Here is a 15,387-nt window from a genome sequence, read left to right as displayed (position 1 = left end):
TGTACACACGTGTGCCCTATGGGGGTGAATGTGTACATGCATGTGTTGTACACAGGGGAGCGTACAGCTTGTGTCATGCACGTGTGAATGCATGTACATACATCTACATCCATGCTATGAGTGCACATATGTGGTACAAGTGCACACCTGCATGTGTAGGCATGTGTGCACGTGGGAATGCACACGATGCATGTGAGTGTGCATGTGTGGCTGTATGTGCACACATGTGGCTGGGGCAGAGTCTGGTGTGAGAAGCTTCTGGGCCAGGGGTGTGGCCAGAACTTCGCCAGGTCCAGAGCAGCTCCAGGGGTCCTCAGAGCAGCAGGACACGCAGGTCCGAGCTGCCCTGGGGTGGACAGCGCCCCAGGACGCTGAGTCTGGGGGTCCATGCTCGGCACCTCATGACCTGGGATGCAGTGACCTGTGAGCCGTGGCTAAGGAGGGCATGAAGTGGTGGGCATGGGGGTCTCAGCCCCAGGTCTGGGGGCCCTGGGGAGGGCGCGACGGTGGCTGGGAGTCCCAGCAGAGCCCTGCTCCGGGCACAGAAGGACAAACTGAGGCAGTAGGTGGGAGCTGAGGGCACCCCTTCCCCCGAGGAAGGAGTGCAGACCAGCCCCGTGAGCGGCATAAATATATTTCCAGGTGTGGGACAATAAATAAGGTTGGGGTGAGCAGGGCTGTGCCACCCCCCGCCTGCCGGGTGTGAGGTAAGACTGCGGTGGCCACACACTCGCCCAGGACAGCCGTGGTGGGAACAGCGGATGGACCCCCCGGGCGGGCGGCCCCCTGGCAGCGTCAGCGTGTCCTGAGTCGCAGGACCCGGGAGAGTGGCTCCTTGGCACTGGAGTAGACGAGGTAGGAGCCGGCGGCCGTGCTGAAGGTCTCCCAGTCTCTGCAGCCGAACGTGGGCAGGCTGTGCGCGGCCACGAAGCCCTCGTAGCCCTGCCACCTGGGTGGGGCGGGCCGTGAGAGCAGAATCCACCCAGGGAAAGTGAGGCGCGGGGACTCTGCCTGCGGGCGGCCCTGACAGCAAGGCACGCGCTGGGTCGGGCTCTGTGCTGCCCCCTCCCCCTGGGCCCTGCTGTGGGTTCTGAGCTTCCAGGGTGCCTGCGAGGCCCTGGTCCTCCTGTGGAGGCACCGGGCACTGTCTACACTGCAGACGGCAGCAGGAAAGTGCCTGACGGGGCGAAGGTCCAAGGGTGTGGCTGCACCTGGCACTATGTGGGGACCCCCAGGGTTACACGGGACCATTGTTGGGGGCTCTGCAGTGCCGGGAGCAAGCCTGGCAGACACCCTAATCCTTGTGCTGTCTCCCTGGCCCTCAAGCTGAAGGCTTTTCTGATGAGACAAAGATGGCCCGGACCATCTCAGAGGAGAAAGAAATCCTGATGAAGCCCCAACCGTGAGGAAACCAGAGAAATGCCCAAATGGCCTCATGGAGGTGCAGGATTGAGCCAGAGAGCATCTGCTGTGGCCTGTCCCCAGCCCCCCAAAGCACTGACGCCAGCTTCATCCTCGGGAACCCCGATCTTCATGAGGCCAAGAGGAGGCCTTCACCCCAGGGACATGGGGAGACAGTGACAGTGGCGGGAGCTGGGACACTGCACGTGGGGACAGGGTGAGTGCTGATGTCACCCACATTCAGGCACACCTCAGTGTGCCATGGTAGAGCCAAGAAACCAGGCAAGAGTGCGCTGGTGGCCATGGGCAGGACGGTTCATTTCTGAACACGTCGGTGCCCTCAGCCAGAGGAGCAGAGAAGCAGGGCCACCACACTGAGGGTCCCAGGCCAGGCTGCAGGGAGCTGTGTCCACGCAAGGGCACATGGACGCCTCTCCAGCCCCAGGATCAGTGGTGGGATGAAAGCTGAGTGCCAGTACAGTCTGGGGTGCTGGCCCCTGGCCGTGCCCGGCCCCTCACCTGTAGATGATGCTGTTCACCAAGAAGGTGTGGCCGTCAAAGGAGTTGGCAACCACCAGGAAATGGTCCTCACCCACAGAGAAGAACTCCCAGTCCAGGGCACTGTGGGTACAAGGAGGCCTCAGCACCCACGGCAGGGCCAGTGCAGCTCCCCGTCTTTTCTCTGCTTCCAGGGAAAGGCCACTAAATCCTTCACTTCCGTGTCACAAAGCATCTCTGGTGCAAAGACTCGGCCAGAGAGTGAGTTCCCCGCCCCCACCCCACCCATCTCAGAGCCTGCCCTCTGCCCAGCTGACTCCCCGCCCAGCTCTGCCCTTGCCTGGGACCCCAAGGAGGGTCTATGGCCCCAGTACCCAGTCAGCCTGCCGCCCGCACCTGCAGGTGGGAATCTCCTGAAAGGTGACAAAGGTCTGGGCGGTGACGTTCAGCTCATAGATGACCGAGTTGATGACGTAGGAGTCGCTCTGCGCCTGCGTCTCCACGGTGTAGCTGTGGCTGTTGGCCACGGCCAGGAAGACCCTCTCCCCGATGCGGAACACCTCCCAGTCGGCGGCTCCGAAGGTCTAGGACGGGGAGGGCCGTGAGGGAGGCCCCAAGTGCTGGGGCCCTGATGGCTGGTCACCTCCCGCTACTGACCCTTCCCACGCTGCCCATGCCCGAGGGCCCCTGAGTCCCTGCAATGGCCCTGGCTGGGCCCTGTGTCCCAGCACCTCCCAGGAGAGGTGGCCTCTGGCTTACTCAGGAGGGCGAGCTGAGGGGCTGTGACCGGCTCTCAGGGGTCCTGGGGAGGGGTCATGGGAGGGTGGGTACCACATTCCAACTGGGCTCTGGGCCCGGTGGGAACTTGGAGTGCCTCGTGGGGCCCCAACCCCGGGTGACGAGGGTCGCACCTCCTGGGCAACCGATTCTGTGCTGGCCGAGCTGTGAGCAGCCGGCCGCGGTCCAGCCCCGTGCCCTCCTCTGTCCCTGGGACAGGGCGAGCTGTGTCACGGCGGCGCGCCCCCCTGGCTGCCTGTTTCAGAGGCCGGGGGTGCGGGGCAGCATGGGGGTGGGGTGGGGCGTGTGTGTGGGGAAGGGGGGAGGCCTGGCTGGCTCCTCTGGCACTTCCCAGCACCGCCGGCAGAGGGCGCCCTCACATTGGCCTGGCGCGGACTTGAGCCCGCCCTGAGGGTTGAGGAGCCCCCGCAGCTACGAGGTCTGAGTAGGTCTCCTAGGATATGGCTGCCAGGGTGGGGAGCCAGGCTGAGGCCGAAGGGCTGCCCTGTGACGGACTGGGACTATCCACCCTCCTGGGCCCTCACGAATGGGTGCCCTTCTCGCCAGCAGATTCAGCAGCAGCAGGCAGTACTGACAGTCCCCTGGGCTCCTCCAGGAAATGTACCCACAGCTGCCTTACACCTGCCCATGAGCACACCCCTGCACGCACAGCCGCACACACACCCCTGCACGCACAACTGCACACATACCTGCCTGTGAGCACACACCTGCATGCATCCCTGCACACACACCTGCCCAGAGCACACCCCAGAGCATGCACAGTAGCAGCACACCCATGCAGACACATGTAGACGTGCTCGCCGGTGCAGAGCCCCAGAACCCGGGCTGCCTCCCCCCTGGCCTGGCACCCCTACTCCCTGCATGGCAGCTGTGCAGGGGTCAGGGCCTAAGACGTGCTGGCAGGGCCCTGGCTGCATCTTAGAGGTGAGGGCACCCTCGCTGCTCCCCAGGAGCCCTGAGTGCAGAACCCAGACGGGACAGGGAGGATGAGGTGCCAGGCTTGTGAGCACCTGAGTCAGAGAGGGGGTCTACTCACCCCTGGTCTGTGTCCCCTTTGCCTCACGGGGCAGCCTCAGCCCAGGGCCCCAGCGCCTGTACAGTGGAACTGTGCAGTGCAGAGGGAGATTCTGGTGGGCGTGGCAGTCACTGGAGGGGCCGCCGAGACAGGCCAGCCCTTTCCTGCACCCGGGACCCTGCCACGGAGCATCAGCATCCTGGGTGCTTCACACACTGGGGTCCTTCCACTTCAAAGACCCAGCCCAGGAGTTCCCCTGGAGCCCTGCCCATGAGCTCCCCTGGAGCCCCACCCAGGCCCCCAGGCGGGCCCTGCGGGGAGGGCGTTTTCGGGAGCCACAGTCAGACCTGGAGCACAGCCCACTGGGGTGGGGCAAGAGCAGCTGTGGCAGAGGGCCCTGTCCAGCTGCAGGGCAGAGAGCTGGGACGCCACTGTGGGCTGGGGGTGCTGGGAGAAGGAGCTGTGTCCACCGTGGGCAGTTGGCTGGGGCGGGGTGTGCCTGGTCCAGGAGGGCTGGGAACTCTGGCTCTAGAAGATTCTGCTCACCCCGCCTGTGCCCAGCCCCACCCTGCAGGGAGGGAGTTCCCAGGGACTGGGGGGTCTGCGTGGTGTTCTGGGCTGACTCCCTCCCTCCTGTCTCTTCACTTCCTAGGAAGCCAGCCTGGGTTCTCCTGGTGCAGTCCCCGAAGGCTCTCTGTTCCGGACTCCAGAAGGTTCCCTGTCCTGCCGTGCCCAGCGCTGTCCAGGCAGGGCCTGCACCTGGCTGAGACGCATCTCCATGGACCTGCAGATAAGCCTCGTTTCCAAGGCGCCTCTGTTTCCCAAGCAGACCCCTGAGAGCCGTCCTGTGGGGCGGGGGGGTGTCGGAACCTGCACCAGCTCCCCCCGTGCTGGGAGAGAGGGCACGGTGGTCCTCCAGGAGGCTGGGGTGGACATGTCACCTGGGAGGCAGCACCCCCAGCCTGGGAGAGGGGCTCCAGAGAAGCTCTATGGGGGAGCCTGCGGGGCAGGCCAGGGGTGCAGGAGGAACTGCTCTGTGGGAGGAAACGGGGACAGGGAGGAAAGGTTGTTCTTGTGTGAGGAATCGGGGACAGGGAGGAAAGGTTGTTCTTGTGTGAGGAATCGTCCTGCAGAGGCATTATCTCAGCAAACAGAGGGGTTCTCCTGTGAGGCAATGGGGAGGAGCCAGAGCAGAGGAGTGGGCGGGGTCTAGGTGGGTGGGACCAGGGCAGAATGGGCGGGGTCTGGGTGGGCGGCCATGGTAGAGGAGTGGGCGGGGTCTGGGTGGGAGGGGTCAGGGCAGAGGAGTGGGCGGGGTTTAGGTGGGCGGGATCAGGGCAGAGGAGTGGGAGGGGTCTAGGCGGGAGGAGTCAGGGCAGAGGAATGGGCGGGGTCTAGGTGGGCAGAGCCAGGGTAGGTGAGTGGGCGGGGTCTAGGTGGGCGGGACCAGGGCAGAGGAGTGGGAGGGGTCTAGGCGGGAGGAGTCAGGGCAGAGGATGGGCGGGGTCTAGGTGGGAGGAGTCAGGGTAGAGGAGTGGGTGGGGTCTAGGTGGGTGGAGCCAGGACAGAGATGTGGGTGGAGTCTAGGTGACAGACTTAGGTGGGTGGAGCCAGGCTAGATGTGTGGGCGGAGCTAGGCCAGAGATGTGGGCTGAGCCTAGATGGGCAGATCAAGATTAAGTTAGCAGTTAGCTAAGGAGGGGGTGTGGGTTAAGGGTACTGGAGGAATTGAGGTGAGTGTGGGGTCCCACCATGCCTGCTAGGCCCCTTCAGCTGTCCCACTAGGCTGAGGCCACGCTAGCCACGCCTGGCTCCTGGGGTGCCCAGTGCTGTCCTCCCAGTAAAGCTAACTACTTCCACTGTAAAGCTCCTCAGGCCAATCCACAGGGACTGAAACCAGCCAAGGGACCAAGACTGAAAGAGCAGCAGCCCTTGGTCCCTGCTCCCCAGGGACTAGACACCCTGGCCCAGGTAGGAGTTCCAAGGCCCACACGGGCCAGACTGCGGGGTCTGGTCACTCTCTGCCCCTCTAGGCTTGGAGCCGGCAGAGCCGCACGAGGGTGAGAAGGAATGGGGGAGGACAGGGTCTGATGCTGACTTGCTCGCTTGGTTGCCCTCCCTCCCCGCCCCCCCACATTGTTTCATGCTGTGTGGAGGCCAGGTTGGGCGTGTGGCCAGTGACAGCCATGTGCATGCCAGGCTGGATGTGATCAGTGTGGTGCTGGCTGTGTGAACACCAGGCTGGGAGTGTGTCTGGTGCTGGCCATGTGCGGACTCAGGGCCTTACCAGGAAGGACTGGAAGAGGCGGAATGCACCGAGCAGCCACACATAGAGGTGCGAATGCAACCGTGTGGAGGTGCCGTTGAAGGCGTTGGCCACGGCCAGGAAGGAGTAGGGCCCCACGGTGAAGAACTCCCAGTCGTAGGCGCCTGACGTGGCAATACTCTGGTTGGCCTCGAAGAGCCGCGTCCGTGGGTTCCACTTGTAGATGACACTGTCGATGTTGTGGTTATCACCTGGACGGAGTGGCCATGCTGACGGAGGGTCCCAGGGCCACCCCCACCCCTCCACAGGGCACAGCGATGGGGAGAAAGCCCCCACTGCCCAACCCTTTTCTCTCTGCACCTCCCCTCCCCAAATCACACTTATTTCACAGACACCGTGAGCACTCCCAGGCCCGCCCAGCCCACAGGGCTCTGGGTGTGTGGTGGACTTGGGGGCATCAATTGCAGAGCCTGGAGGCCCGCACCAGGGCCCGCATGAGCTGGACATCCCTCGACCCCCTGGCTACCTCTAGGCCTGGGACCCTGTTCCCAAGGCTACTGAGGCCTTGAAGGTGAAACCCTTCTAGAGACCCTACTCCCTGGCCCCCAGTACAGCCCGCCATGTGGCTGCACTGCTGACTGTCTAGAGTGGACGGGGCTGTTGGCTGGGGCCACATGGTGACTGTCTCAGCCTGTTCACATCACCTGCCTATAGACAGCTGAAGGCCAACTGCACCTCCTCCATCACAGCTACTCCCAGGACCCTGGGGTGCCAGGTCAATGGCTGGTTGGTTGGTGATTGGCTGGGTCATTAGCTGGTTGGGTGATTGGTTGGTGGTTAATTGGGTTATTCATGAGTGGTTGGGTCATTGGTTGGTTGGTGGCTTGCTGGGTCATTAGCTAGCTGGTTGGGTGATTGTAGTTTGTGGTTAGTTTGGTCATTGGTTAGTTGGTTGGTGTTTAGCTGGGTCATTGGTTCATTGGTTAGTTGGTGGTTACCTGGGTAACTGGCAGATTTGATGGTGGGTCGTTAGTAGTTGATTGATTAGTTGGGTAGTTGACTGGTCAGTTATGTGGGTGGAGGCTGGGTACTTGGTGGTTGGTTGGTAGCTGATTAATTGGGTGGTTGATAGTTGGTTATCTGGGTGGTTGATTAGTTGGCTGGCTAGTTGAGTGATTGATGGTTGACTGGGTGGCTACTTCATGGTAGGTCAATTGTGTGGCTAGTTTCCCAAAGGCCTGGAGTCTGTAGTCAGCTACTGTGGCATGTCTCAGGGGTCAGGTGTCCCATAGAAATGCCTGCTACCCCCACATAGGCGAGGTTGGGCCTGGGATCCTAGAAACAGGCACCGTGGGACAACTCAGCACAGCCCAAGGGCTTCCCCCAGGGTGCAGGAAGTGCAGCCCACCTTCGCGGTGGTTGGCCACGGCCAGGAAGTGCTCCCCGGCCATCTGGAAGGCCTCCCAGTCCCGGGCACTGTGGGTGGCCACCCGCTGATACGGCCTGAACCGCAGCTTTGTCCGGCTCCACTTGTAGATGACCGAGAACTCCTGGCCCTTCTCATTGGGCTCAAAGTTGGCCACGGCTAGGAAGGTCTGGAAGACAGTGGACAGTTGGTGCCGTGTCATGAGCCCCTGCTCCAGCACGAGTCCTTGAGCCAGCGCTGGGGGCAGAGACAGGGCCTTGGGCAGCGAGGGAGTCACCGTGTCTCTCCACTGTTAGGGTCATGACACCCGCGTCCATACCCAGTCCCTGAACTCAGGGGTAGCATGAGGCTCTCTCCCCCTAACTGGGAAGGGGAGATTCATCCTGCTGGGCCAGCCCTCCAGGACCTCGCCCACAGGCTTCGGTCTGCCAGCTGGCACCTCGCCCCCCGCTCCTGGGCAGCCCCAGCCCCCAGCAAGCAGCTGTGTCTGTGCAGAGACACAGGAGTGGGATAGGGAGCAACGCCGCTCAGGCATGTAGGGTGGCCAGGTCTGTCCCACGGTGGCGTGGGATCTGGGCCCCCCGAGACGCGGCTCATCTTTCATTCTCAGGAGTCAGGCATCCCTGTCAGTGCCATCTGGAGAGAATCGCCGAGTTGTCTGAGACAGTGGCCGCCGGGTGCCCGGCCACACACACTTGCCTGCTTCCCAATGGTGAAGTACCGCCAGGACTGCGCCTGGTGCGTGGGGATGTCTTGATAGGAGGAGAACTTCCCGTCCGTCCACTTGTAGATGGCCGACGTGGCCTTGCGATTGGCGGTGGCCACGAAGAGGCCGGCCCCAGGGATGGCGAAGACCTCAACGCCCAGGGTCTCGGCATTGGTGGGCAGGCTCTGGTGCTCCTCCACATAGTCCAGCCGCTCCCTGGCTGCCGGGACAGGGGCTGTGGGTCGGACGCTCTGCCCAGGACCCGGAGCTGCCACGCCAGCACCCAGAGGCTACCAAGGGCCCTCTCTCTGCCCCCGCCACTGGTCCTCTACAGAGCCAGGTCCCAGCATGTTGCAGTGGGGGTGAGTGGCCTTAGGGACAGCGGTGCTGCTGGGACACAGACCGTCCTGACTCCCTGAGCCCCAGGGTCCCACCTGCTGGGGTGTGAGGAGTCGGGCTCCCCCCTGCCACCCCCCACTACCACCTTTGGGCCACGGTCCTGCTCCCGACCCCAGGAGGTAGGGGTCTGCTCCCAGGCGCCCCTGTGTCTCTGAGAAGCGCTGACAGGGCCCCAGCCCACCTGCTAACACGGAGACCCACTGGCGGCCCACGCACAGGAACAGCCCCTTCCGGCCAGCGTCAAACCAGAACTGGGCGTCCTCGGCTTTGGTGCAGGGGGGTCGGGAGCCGAGGGTCACCTTCATGTGGGTTTCTGGGGAGACAAGGTGCATGGTGGGAGGGGGAGTGACCCCACAGGAAGTGGCCTGGAGTCTGTCTCCAGCCTTCACATGGAGCCCGGAGGCCAGTGGGGTCACAGCCGGGGTCACTGCTGTGTGGGGAGGCCCAGCGGCTGGGCGAGTCCTTGGGTGGTGACACCTTGGTGGGTGGCTTCGGGAGGCGCCTCCTCTCCTCCGCCTCTTCCCCCTCCTTGAGAGGCCTGTGTGGTGCCCCAGGCTGCTGCCAGCACTCGCCCACCTGAGCAGGGTCCAGCCTCTGGAGCCCCAGGGGTGCTACCCTGTCTTGCCTCATCCACAAGCCTAGCGCAGGTGGGTGCACTGTGGGGGCTCCTGACCATGAGGCAGGGAGGAAGGACAAAGGGTGTTGGGGAGGGGACTCCACACCCTCCGGACGGACACCAGGGTCACATGGAACAAATCTGTCCCAGCCCAGGTCCCCCGGGCAGGGCTGGGCTCTGAAAGTGGAGGAGCAGCAGGGAGGCCCCTCATAACACACTCTAGAGAAGAGGCAGGTGTCCACATCCTGGGGTGCCCAGCTGAGGAGTGGGGTACTCTGGAGCCCTCTGGGAAAACAGGCGTCTGCATTAAACCTGAGTGGCCAAGTGACACCACAGTCCTGTCACCGTCCAGGCATGTGGGTGCCTGCAGCCACTGACCGTAGGAAGGCCTCAGCACCTCGTTGTCTTCCGGGGTCCCTGCCAGCCCCTGCAGGATGGGGGGGATGGACAGCACGGCAAGCTTGGCGTCCCTGCAGGGACATACTCTGGAGCTGGCATCTGAGCCGGGCAGTAGGACCAGCTGCCTCAGCAGACCCTGCAGAGACGGGGGCATGTCAGTCGCCACCCCACACACAGGGACGGGGACACATCTATTCCCTGTCCCCCTGCAGAGAGGGACACATCCGTTCCCTGCCCCACAAGAGAGAAGGGCATTTTGGGTCCCTCATTGCAGAGAGAGGGGCGCGTCCAGGCCCTCCCTGCAGAGAGAAGGGCACGTCCAGTCCCTCCCCACAGAGAGGGGGGCGCGTCCAGTCCCTCCCTGCAGAGAGAGGGGCGAGTCCAGTCTCCCCCACAGAGAGAGGGGCGAGTCCAGTCTCCCCCACAGAGAGAGGGGCGAGTCCAGTCTCCCCCACAGAGAGAGGGGCGAGTCCAGTCCCTCCCTGCAGAGACAGGGGCACGTCTAGTGCCCCCACAGAGAGAGGGGTGCGTCCGTTCCCCTCCACAGAGAGAGAGGCGCGTCCAGTCCCTCCCCACAGAGAGAGGGGCGCGTCCAATACCCCCCACAGAGAGAGGGGCGCGTCCAGTCCCTCCCCACACATGGGAACAGGGGCATGTTTGGTCACTGTCCTGCTGACAGTCTGGCACACAGGGCTTGTCCTGCACAGGCCCTCCTTAAGCTCACGGATGAGAGGTAAAACATTGGTTGTAGGGAGCACGGGGGTGCCGGGAGAAACTGAGCACCCTCTAGGGTGATCAAACCAGAGAGATCTTTCCTGGGCTCCAGACAAGACGTGCCACTTAGCTCATTCATCCCGCCGCCCTTTTGCCCCCACCCCCGGTCTCCTTTCCCCCTCCTCTCTCTCCATCTAGCCATTCCTTTGTCCATCAATCATCCATCTGTCCATCCACCCATCATTTGTCCATCAGTACATCCATCAGTACATCCATCAGCCCATCTGTTCACCGACTCTTCTATCAACCATCTGTCTATCCGTCTGTTCCCCAGTGATCCACACATGTCTGGACAGTCCAGAGCACCTACTACGTGCCAGCCACGGTTCCAGATTCGGGCACAGCGGGCACAGCGGGGACAGCGGCCTCACCTCCCCCAGGTAGAGAGGTTAGAGGGTGTGAGGTCCATGAAGAAGGTGAAAGGGGGTGAGTAGGGGTCAGCGTTTGGACAGCAGCGAGAGGCTTCTATGCTAAAGTGATACCGGGGTGTGAGCGGGGGGCTGTGGTGTCTGTGGGGCACAGAGAAATGGGCGTGCCCAAGCAGGGACAGCACAGCGTCATGGGGGGACCAGCCCCCATACTCACCGTGAACAGACCTTTAGTTCTCCTGCGGCTTCCGACAAAGAAGCGGGCACCTCGCACCGAGAGGGCGGCCGGGAAGGGCACGTCGGCTGCTCTGAGAACATCGGAGGCAGCTTAACAGCCACAAGAGACAGGCACCCTTTATGTGGCCGAGGGTGGGCCGCCCGCCCAGCTCCGCCCCGCCATCCCCTCCAGCTCAGGTTCGCTGCCCAGGGAGCCCAGCCCCGGTGCCCTTACTGGGAAGTGGGCTTTTGCACATTCAGGCCAGGTTAACAGGGTCCCTGAGTTCAGCGGTGCCTTGAGGCAGAACCCCCATGAGGAGCTGCTGGGTCGCTCCCCCTCGCTTTGTGCCGGTAGCCACGGCCCATCAAGCCCTGATGCTGCCCTCCTGGCTCGACTCCAGCCCTGGGCTGGCCCTCAGGAGCTGTGTGCACCACGCGGGCCCGCTCACTCCGTGGCCACACAGGCTGGCCCGGGGCTCCCGCTGGGGCAGATACCTACATGTCGAGGGGCGGGCCGCAGTCGGCGGCCAGGGAGAAGGAGCCCGCAGACACAGCCAGCACCAGCGTGTGCCACTGGCTGTCGGTGAGAGCGGCGCTGCGGAAGGACACACGTGTCTGCCAGGTGCCCGCCGAGTCCTCGCTCATGAAGAGGAAGTGCAGCTGCGTGGGCGAGTAGCGCAGGCCGAGAAGCAGTGTGTCCCGCTCCTCGGACAGCACCGTCATCAGGTACTCGTTCTTCTGCAGGACAACGAGGGAGGCGAGTGAAGACAGACGAGGATGGAGGGCAGGCAAGGGTGAGGAGGACAGGGGAGGACAGGGGAGGAGGTAGCGGAGGACGGACAGAGGAGACGGACAGGGGAGGATGGATGGAGGAGACGGGTGAGAAGGACAGGTGAGAACAGGTGAGGACAGGTGAGGACAGGTGAGGGTGGTAGGTGAGTATCATAGTGAGAAAGGACAGGTAAGGATGAGTGGGGAGGATGGACGGGGATGGCAGGTGAAGAGGACAGGTGAGGACAGGCAGGTGAGGACAGACAGGTGAGGTTTATAGGTGAGGAGGACAGATGAAAATGAACAGGTGAGGGCAGACAGGAGAGGACGGGCAGGTGAGCGGGTAGGTGAGAGGACAGGTACGGACAGGCATGAGAGGGCAGCTGACAACAGACTGAAGGCCACTCGCTACCGTCTTCACTGAACCCACCAAGTCGGTACCACCCATGACGACGGCTACTGTGAACAGCCCCAAAGGTCATGGGGTGCTACGGAGGGACATCAAAGGGTGCGGGCCACAGGCAGCTGCGGGCCACTCTGAGAGCACCACTGTCTGTGACAAATGGCGTGGAACTATGGGAGGGAACCACGGGGAGGCCTGGCAGTCGTGGGGTCAGGAGATGTGACATTTCCACATGGGCTGGGTCATTAGGTAAGCAGGATACTCCTGACCCAAAGGGACCCAGAACATGGCTGAGGACACTGGACCAGAGGTACAGGCCTTCGGGCCCCGGCCAGGTGGCGTCTAAACCCACAGGGTGAGCAGACAGGGCCAGGGCGAGCACTGCTGGCCGGACAGAGGGTGGCACGGAACAAGCAGACAGGACATCTCCAGGGTACGTGGCCCCAGGACTCCCAAACTCCCCTGGCCAGCAGGCGCAGTGGCCAGTGTGCCCCTTCTCCCTCCCGAGGACGCGCCACCTGCGGGGACAGATTGGGTGGCTCAGCCCATACCCCAGCATGGTCAGACACACAGCATCAGGTTCAGGGAGTTTATTGGAGGTCTGAGGTGGGGCTGGTGGGATGAAGCAGAGCCCAGCAACCCTGGCAGAGAGAGTGACAGCCAGGACAGGGGCCCCGAGCAGGTCCGGCTGCTGGAATGTAGGGGCCAGGGAGCACGAGGTTGGGGTGCTGGGGACAGGAGGCCAGGTCAGCATGAGGCAGGCATGGGGCGCCCATCTGTGGGGGTGGCCAACATGGGGGTCACCTCTGACCTGGGATCACTGGCAGAGCCCAGTGCCCGCCGCTCCAGGGTCGTGCCTGGTTGGCAGCAGAGTGGGCTGAGGCAGGCACAGCAGACAGGTGGGCACACAGCCGGCAGGGCAGGGCACAGCGAGGCCCGACAGGGCGGCATCAGCAGCAGCATGAGGGCTTGCAGGCGGGCTGGCACAGCAGGGACATGCTGGAGCCCTGGCAGCAGCTGGGCGGGCAGGCGGGCGGGCACGCGGGCTGGCAGATGAGGGAGACGCTGGATGAGGGTTTGCAGCAGGGGGAGCACGAGGGGGCCTGGCACGGGGAACCCCCACAGCACATGGGGGTGCAGCACATGGGCTTACAGCAGACGGGGGTGCAGCACATGGGGGTGCAGCAGACGGGGGTGCAGCAGACGGGGGTGCAGCACATGGGGGTGCAGCACATGGGCTTACAGCACACAGGGCTGCAGCACATGGGGGTACAGCACATGGGCTTACAGCTCATGGGGGTGCAGCAGGCCGGCTGGCAGGGGGAGCAGGAGCAGCAGGAGGGGGAGCAGGACCCGCAGCTCATGGGGCTGCAGACGAGGGTCATGCTGGGGGCCGGGGCGCAGCAGCTGGGGGTGCAGCAGCTGGGGGCGCAACAGCTGGGGGCACAGCAATTCTCGGGGCAGTCATCCCCCTGCCAGGAGGATTCCGTAAAGGAGTCGCAGGCAGCGGGCAGGCAGGCCCGGGTGTTGTAGCTGAGGTTGCTGGAGCAGACGGACAGGGCGGAGGAGGCCATGGTGGGTGGAGGAGGGTGTGGGGGTGAGTGTGCAAGGGTGAGTGTGTGTGAGTGTGTGTTGAGTGTGGGAGTATGGGCTGCCCCCTTTATAATCCCCCTGGGCTGTCGCTATGCAGCGTCTGTTTCCTTGTGGGCTGCGTGGCTATCCCATCATTACTGCTTGTTTATGGACAGGACAGGCCCTGCCCACGCTCTCATGTGAGCACCGTCACCCCTGACCTTGTCCGGGTGTCTCAGCAAACATCTGAGCTGGTCTGGGACCCTGACTTGGCCCGGTGGCCTGTCCCCACGGAGTCACTGCAGCATGGCAGGGTGCCCAGAAACCAAAGCTGCAGGGTGCCATCAGCCGTGAGAGGCACCCCTAACCCCAGGGGCAGTCGGAGCCTAGGAGGGAGTCAGAGCACGAGGTGGGTGTGAGGCTGCGTCCTCAGGGAAGATCACTGCCTTTGGACTTAAGTCTGAGCCATGTGGGACTGAAGGTGGGCGGGAGACAGCAGTGCATGGGGAGACCCACCCACCGGTCCCCTGTGCCCTACTGCCACCAGCGGTGCCCAAACCCACACGTGCTCTATAAGTGCCCTGCACCCTGGACTCTGGGCAGAACCCACTCTGGGGGTGGTGGTGGGAAAGATGCCAGGAGCACAGGGGCTTGTGGGAGAGAGTGGTGAGTACAGAGGGGTGCAGGTAGGGCGGGGAGAACCTGCCCCCCAAAACACCCTCTGAACCAGGAAGCAGAAGTGCTGTTGAGTGAAGAACATAAATAGACACGGAGAATTACAGAACTGCCCTTGCTTGTTTGGGGCCACACGCAGTGATGCTGGGGGGTACTCTGGGCTCAGTGCTCAGGGGTCACTGCTAGCACAGCAGGGGTCCATGAGTTGTGGGGATCCAGCCCAGGCTTTGAGTGACTGGCCTGGAAGACAATATCCCCCACTTCTCCCTTTGGGTTTTGGGCCACATCCAGCAACGCTTAGGGCTCGGAAGACCATGTGGGATGCTGGGGATGGAACCCGGGTCAGCAGCCTACAAGGTAATTGCCCTTCCTGCTTCCTGACCCCAGAGCTTCCTAGAGAAGAAGTGATTGAGTGGTAGAGGACAGGACAGATGGACGAGAGCTGACGAACTTGGGATCATGCTGACCTTCTCAGCAAACAATGGGCATCTTTGTATGAAAAAGACAAAACTGGGGCCAGAGGGACAGGACGGCAGGCAGGGAGCTGGCCTTGCACGCAGCCCATCTGGGCTTGGTCCCCAGAGTCCCACATGATACCTCGTGTATCACCAAGAGTGGTCCCTGAGTTCAGAGATAGGAGTGAGCTCCGGTAAGCCCTGAGCACTGCCTGGTGTGGCCCCCAAAGCAAACCAAAGAGCCAAATTGCACCCCAACCTCACAGCCTGAAAACATCAATGGCCTAAATGTGAAACACAAACTCTTATTTTTGTTTTGTTTTGTTTGTTTTTGGGCCACACTCAGCAATGCTCAGGGGTTCCTCCTGGCTCTGCACCCAGGAATCATTCCAGATGGGATGCCCAAGATCAAACCTGAGTTGGCCGTGTGCAAAGCAAGCGCCCAACATGCTGTTCTATCTCAGCCCCAAAACACAAAACTCTTGGAAGAAAAGTTAAGACAGAAGCTTCCTGGCTTCCCAACGTTGGGTTTGGAGAATTTCCTGACTGTGACACCCAGAGGCACACAGCATAAGTCAAATATGTGCAGAGGCAAGCAAAGACCAGGGCACCAAATCTGAGGACCCCTG

The 15,387-nt window shown here is 62.7% G+C and overlaps 2 protein-coding genes across 2 annotated transcripts in view; both read right to left on the bottom strand.

The window, feature by feature from the left end:
- Nucleotides 1-614: 614 nt before the first annotated feature.
- Nucleotides 615-15,387, bottom strand: part of TSPEAR (thrombospondin type laminin G domain and EAR repeats) — a 119,728-nt gene continuing 104,955 nt past the window's right edge. Inside the window, exons 3-12 of the mRNA XM_055127220.1 lie at nt 11,382-11,620; nt 10,884-10,974; nt 9,504-9,660; nt 8,691-8,822; nt 8,104-8,330; nt 7,387-7,573; nt 6,000-6,229; nt 2,296-2,483; nt 1,921-2,022; nt 615-949 (exon numbers count right to left, since the gene is read on the bottom strand). Coding sequence (XP_054983195.1) covers nt 796-949; nt 1,921-2,022; nt 2,296-2,483; nt 6,000-6,229; nt 7,387-7,573; nt 8,104-8,330; nt 8,691-8,822; nt 9,504-9,660; nt 10,884-10,974; nt 11,382-11,620 — 1,707 coding nt within the window. The 3' untranslated portion in view covers nt 615-795. The remainder of the gene's footprint in view (nt 950-1,920; nt 2,023-2,295; nt 2,484-5,999; nt 6,230-7,386; nt 7,574-8,103; nt 8,331-8,690; nt 8,823-9,503; nt 9,661-10,883; nt 10,975-11,381; nt 11,621-15,387) is intronic.
- LOC129402153 (keratin-associated protein 10-8-like) lies at nt 13,007-13,630 on the bottom strand. Its single transcript, XM_055127496.1, has one exon. It carries the CDS (start codon nt 13,628-13,630, stop codon nt 13,007-13,009), a length of 624 nt encoding a protein of 207 aa, XP_054983471.1.

Source organism: Sorex araneus, chromosome 2 (genome assembly GCF_027595985.1).
Source record: "Sorex araneus isolate mSorAra2 chromosome 2, mSorAra2.pri, whole genome shotgun sequence".
Lineage (NCBI taxonomy): Eukaryota > Metazoa > Chordata > Mammalia > Eulipotyphla > Soricidae > Sorex > Sorex araneus.
The sequence above is the reverse complement of the archived record's forward strand: the minus strand, read 5'-3'. Positions and strand labels throughout refer to the sequence as shown.

Bases quoted from the DNA above. Each gene is read 5' to 3' on its own strand.
- LOC129402153 (XM_055127496.1), bottom strand. From the start codon at position 13,630: ATGGCCTCCTCCGCCCTGTCCGTCTGCTCCAGCAACCTCAGCTACAAC.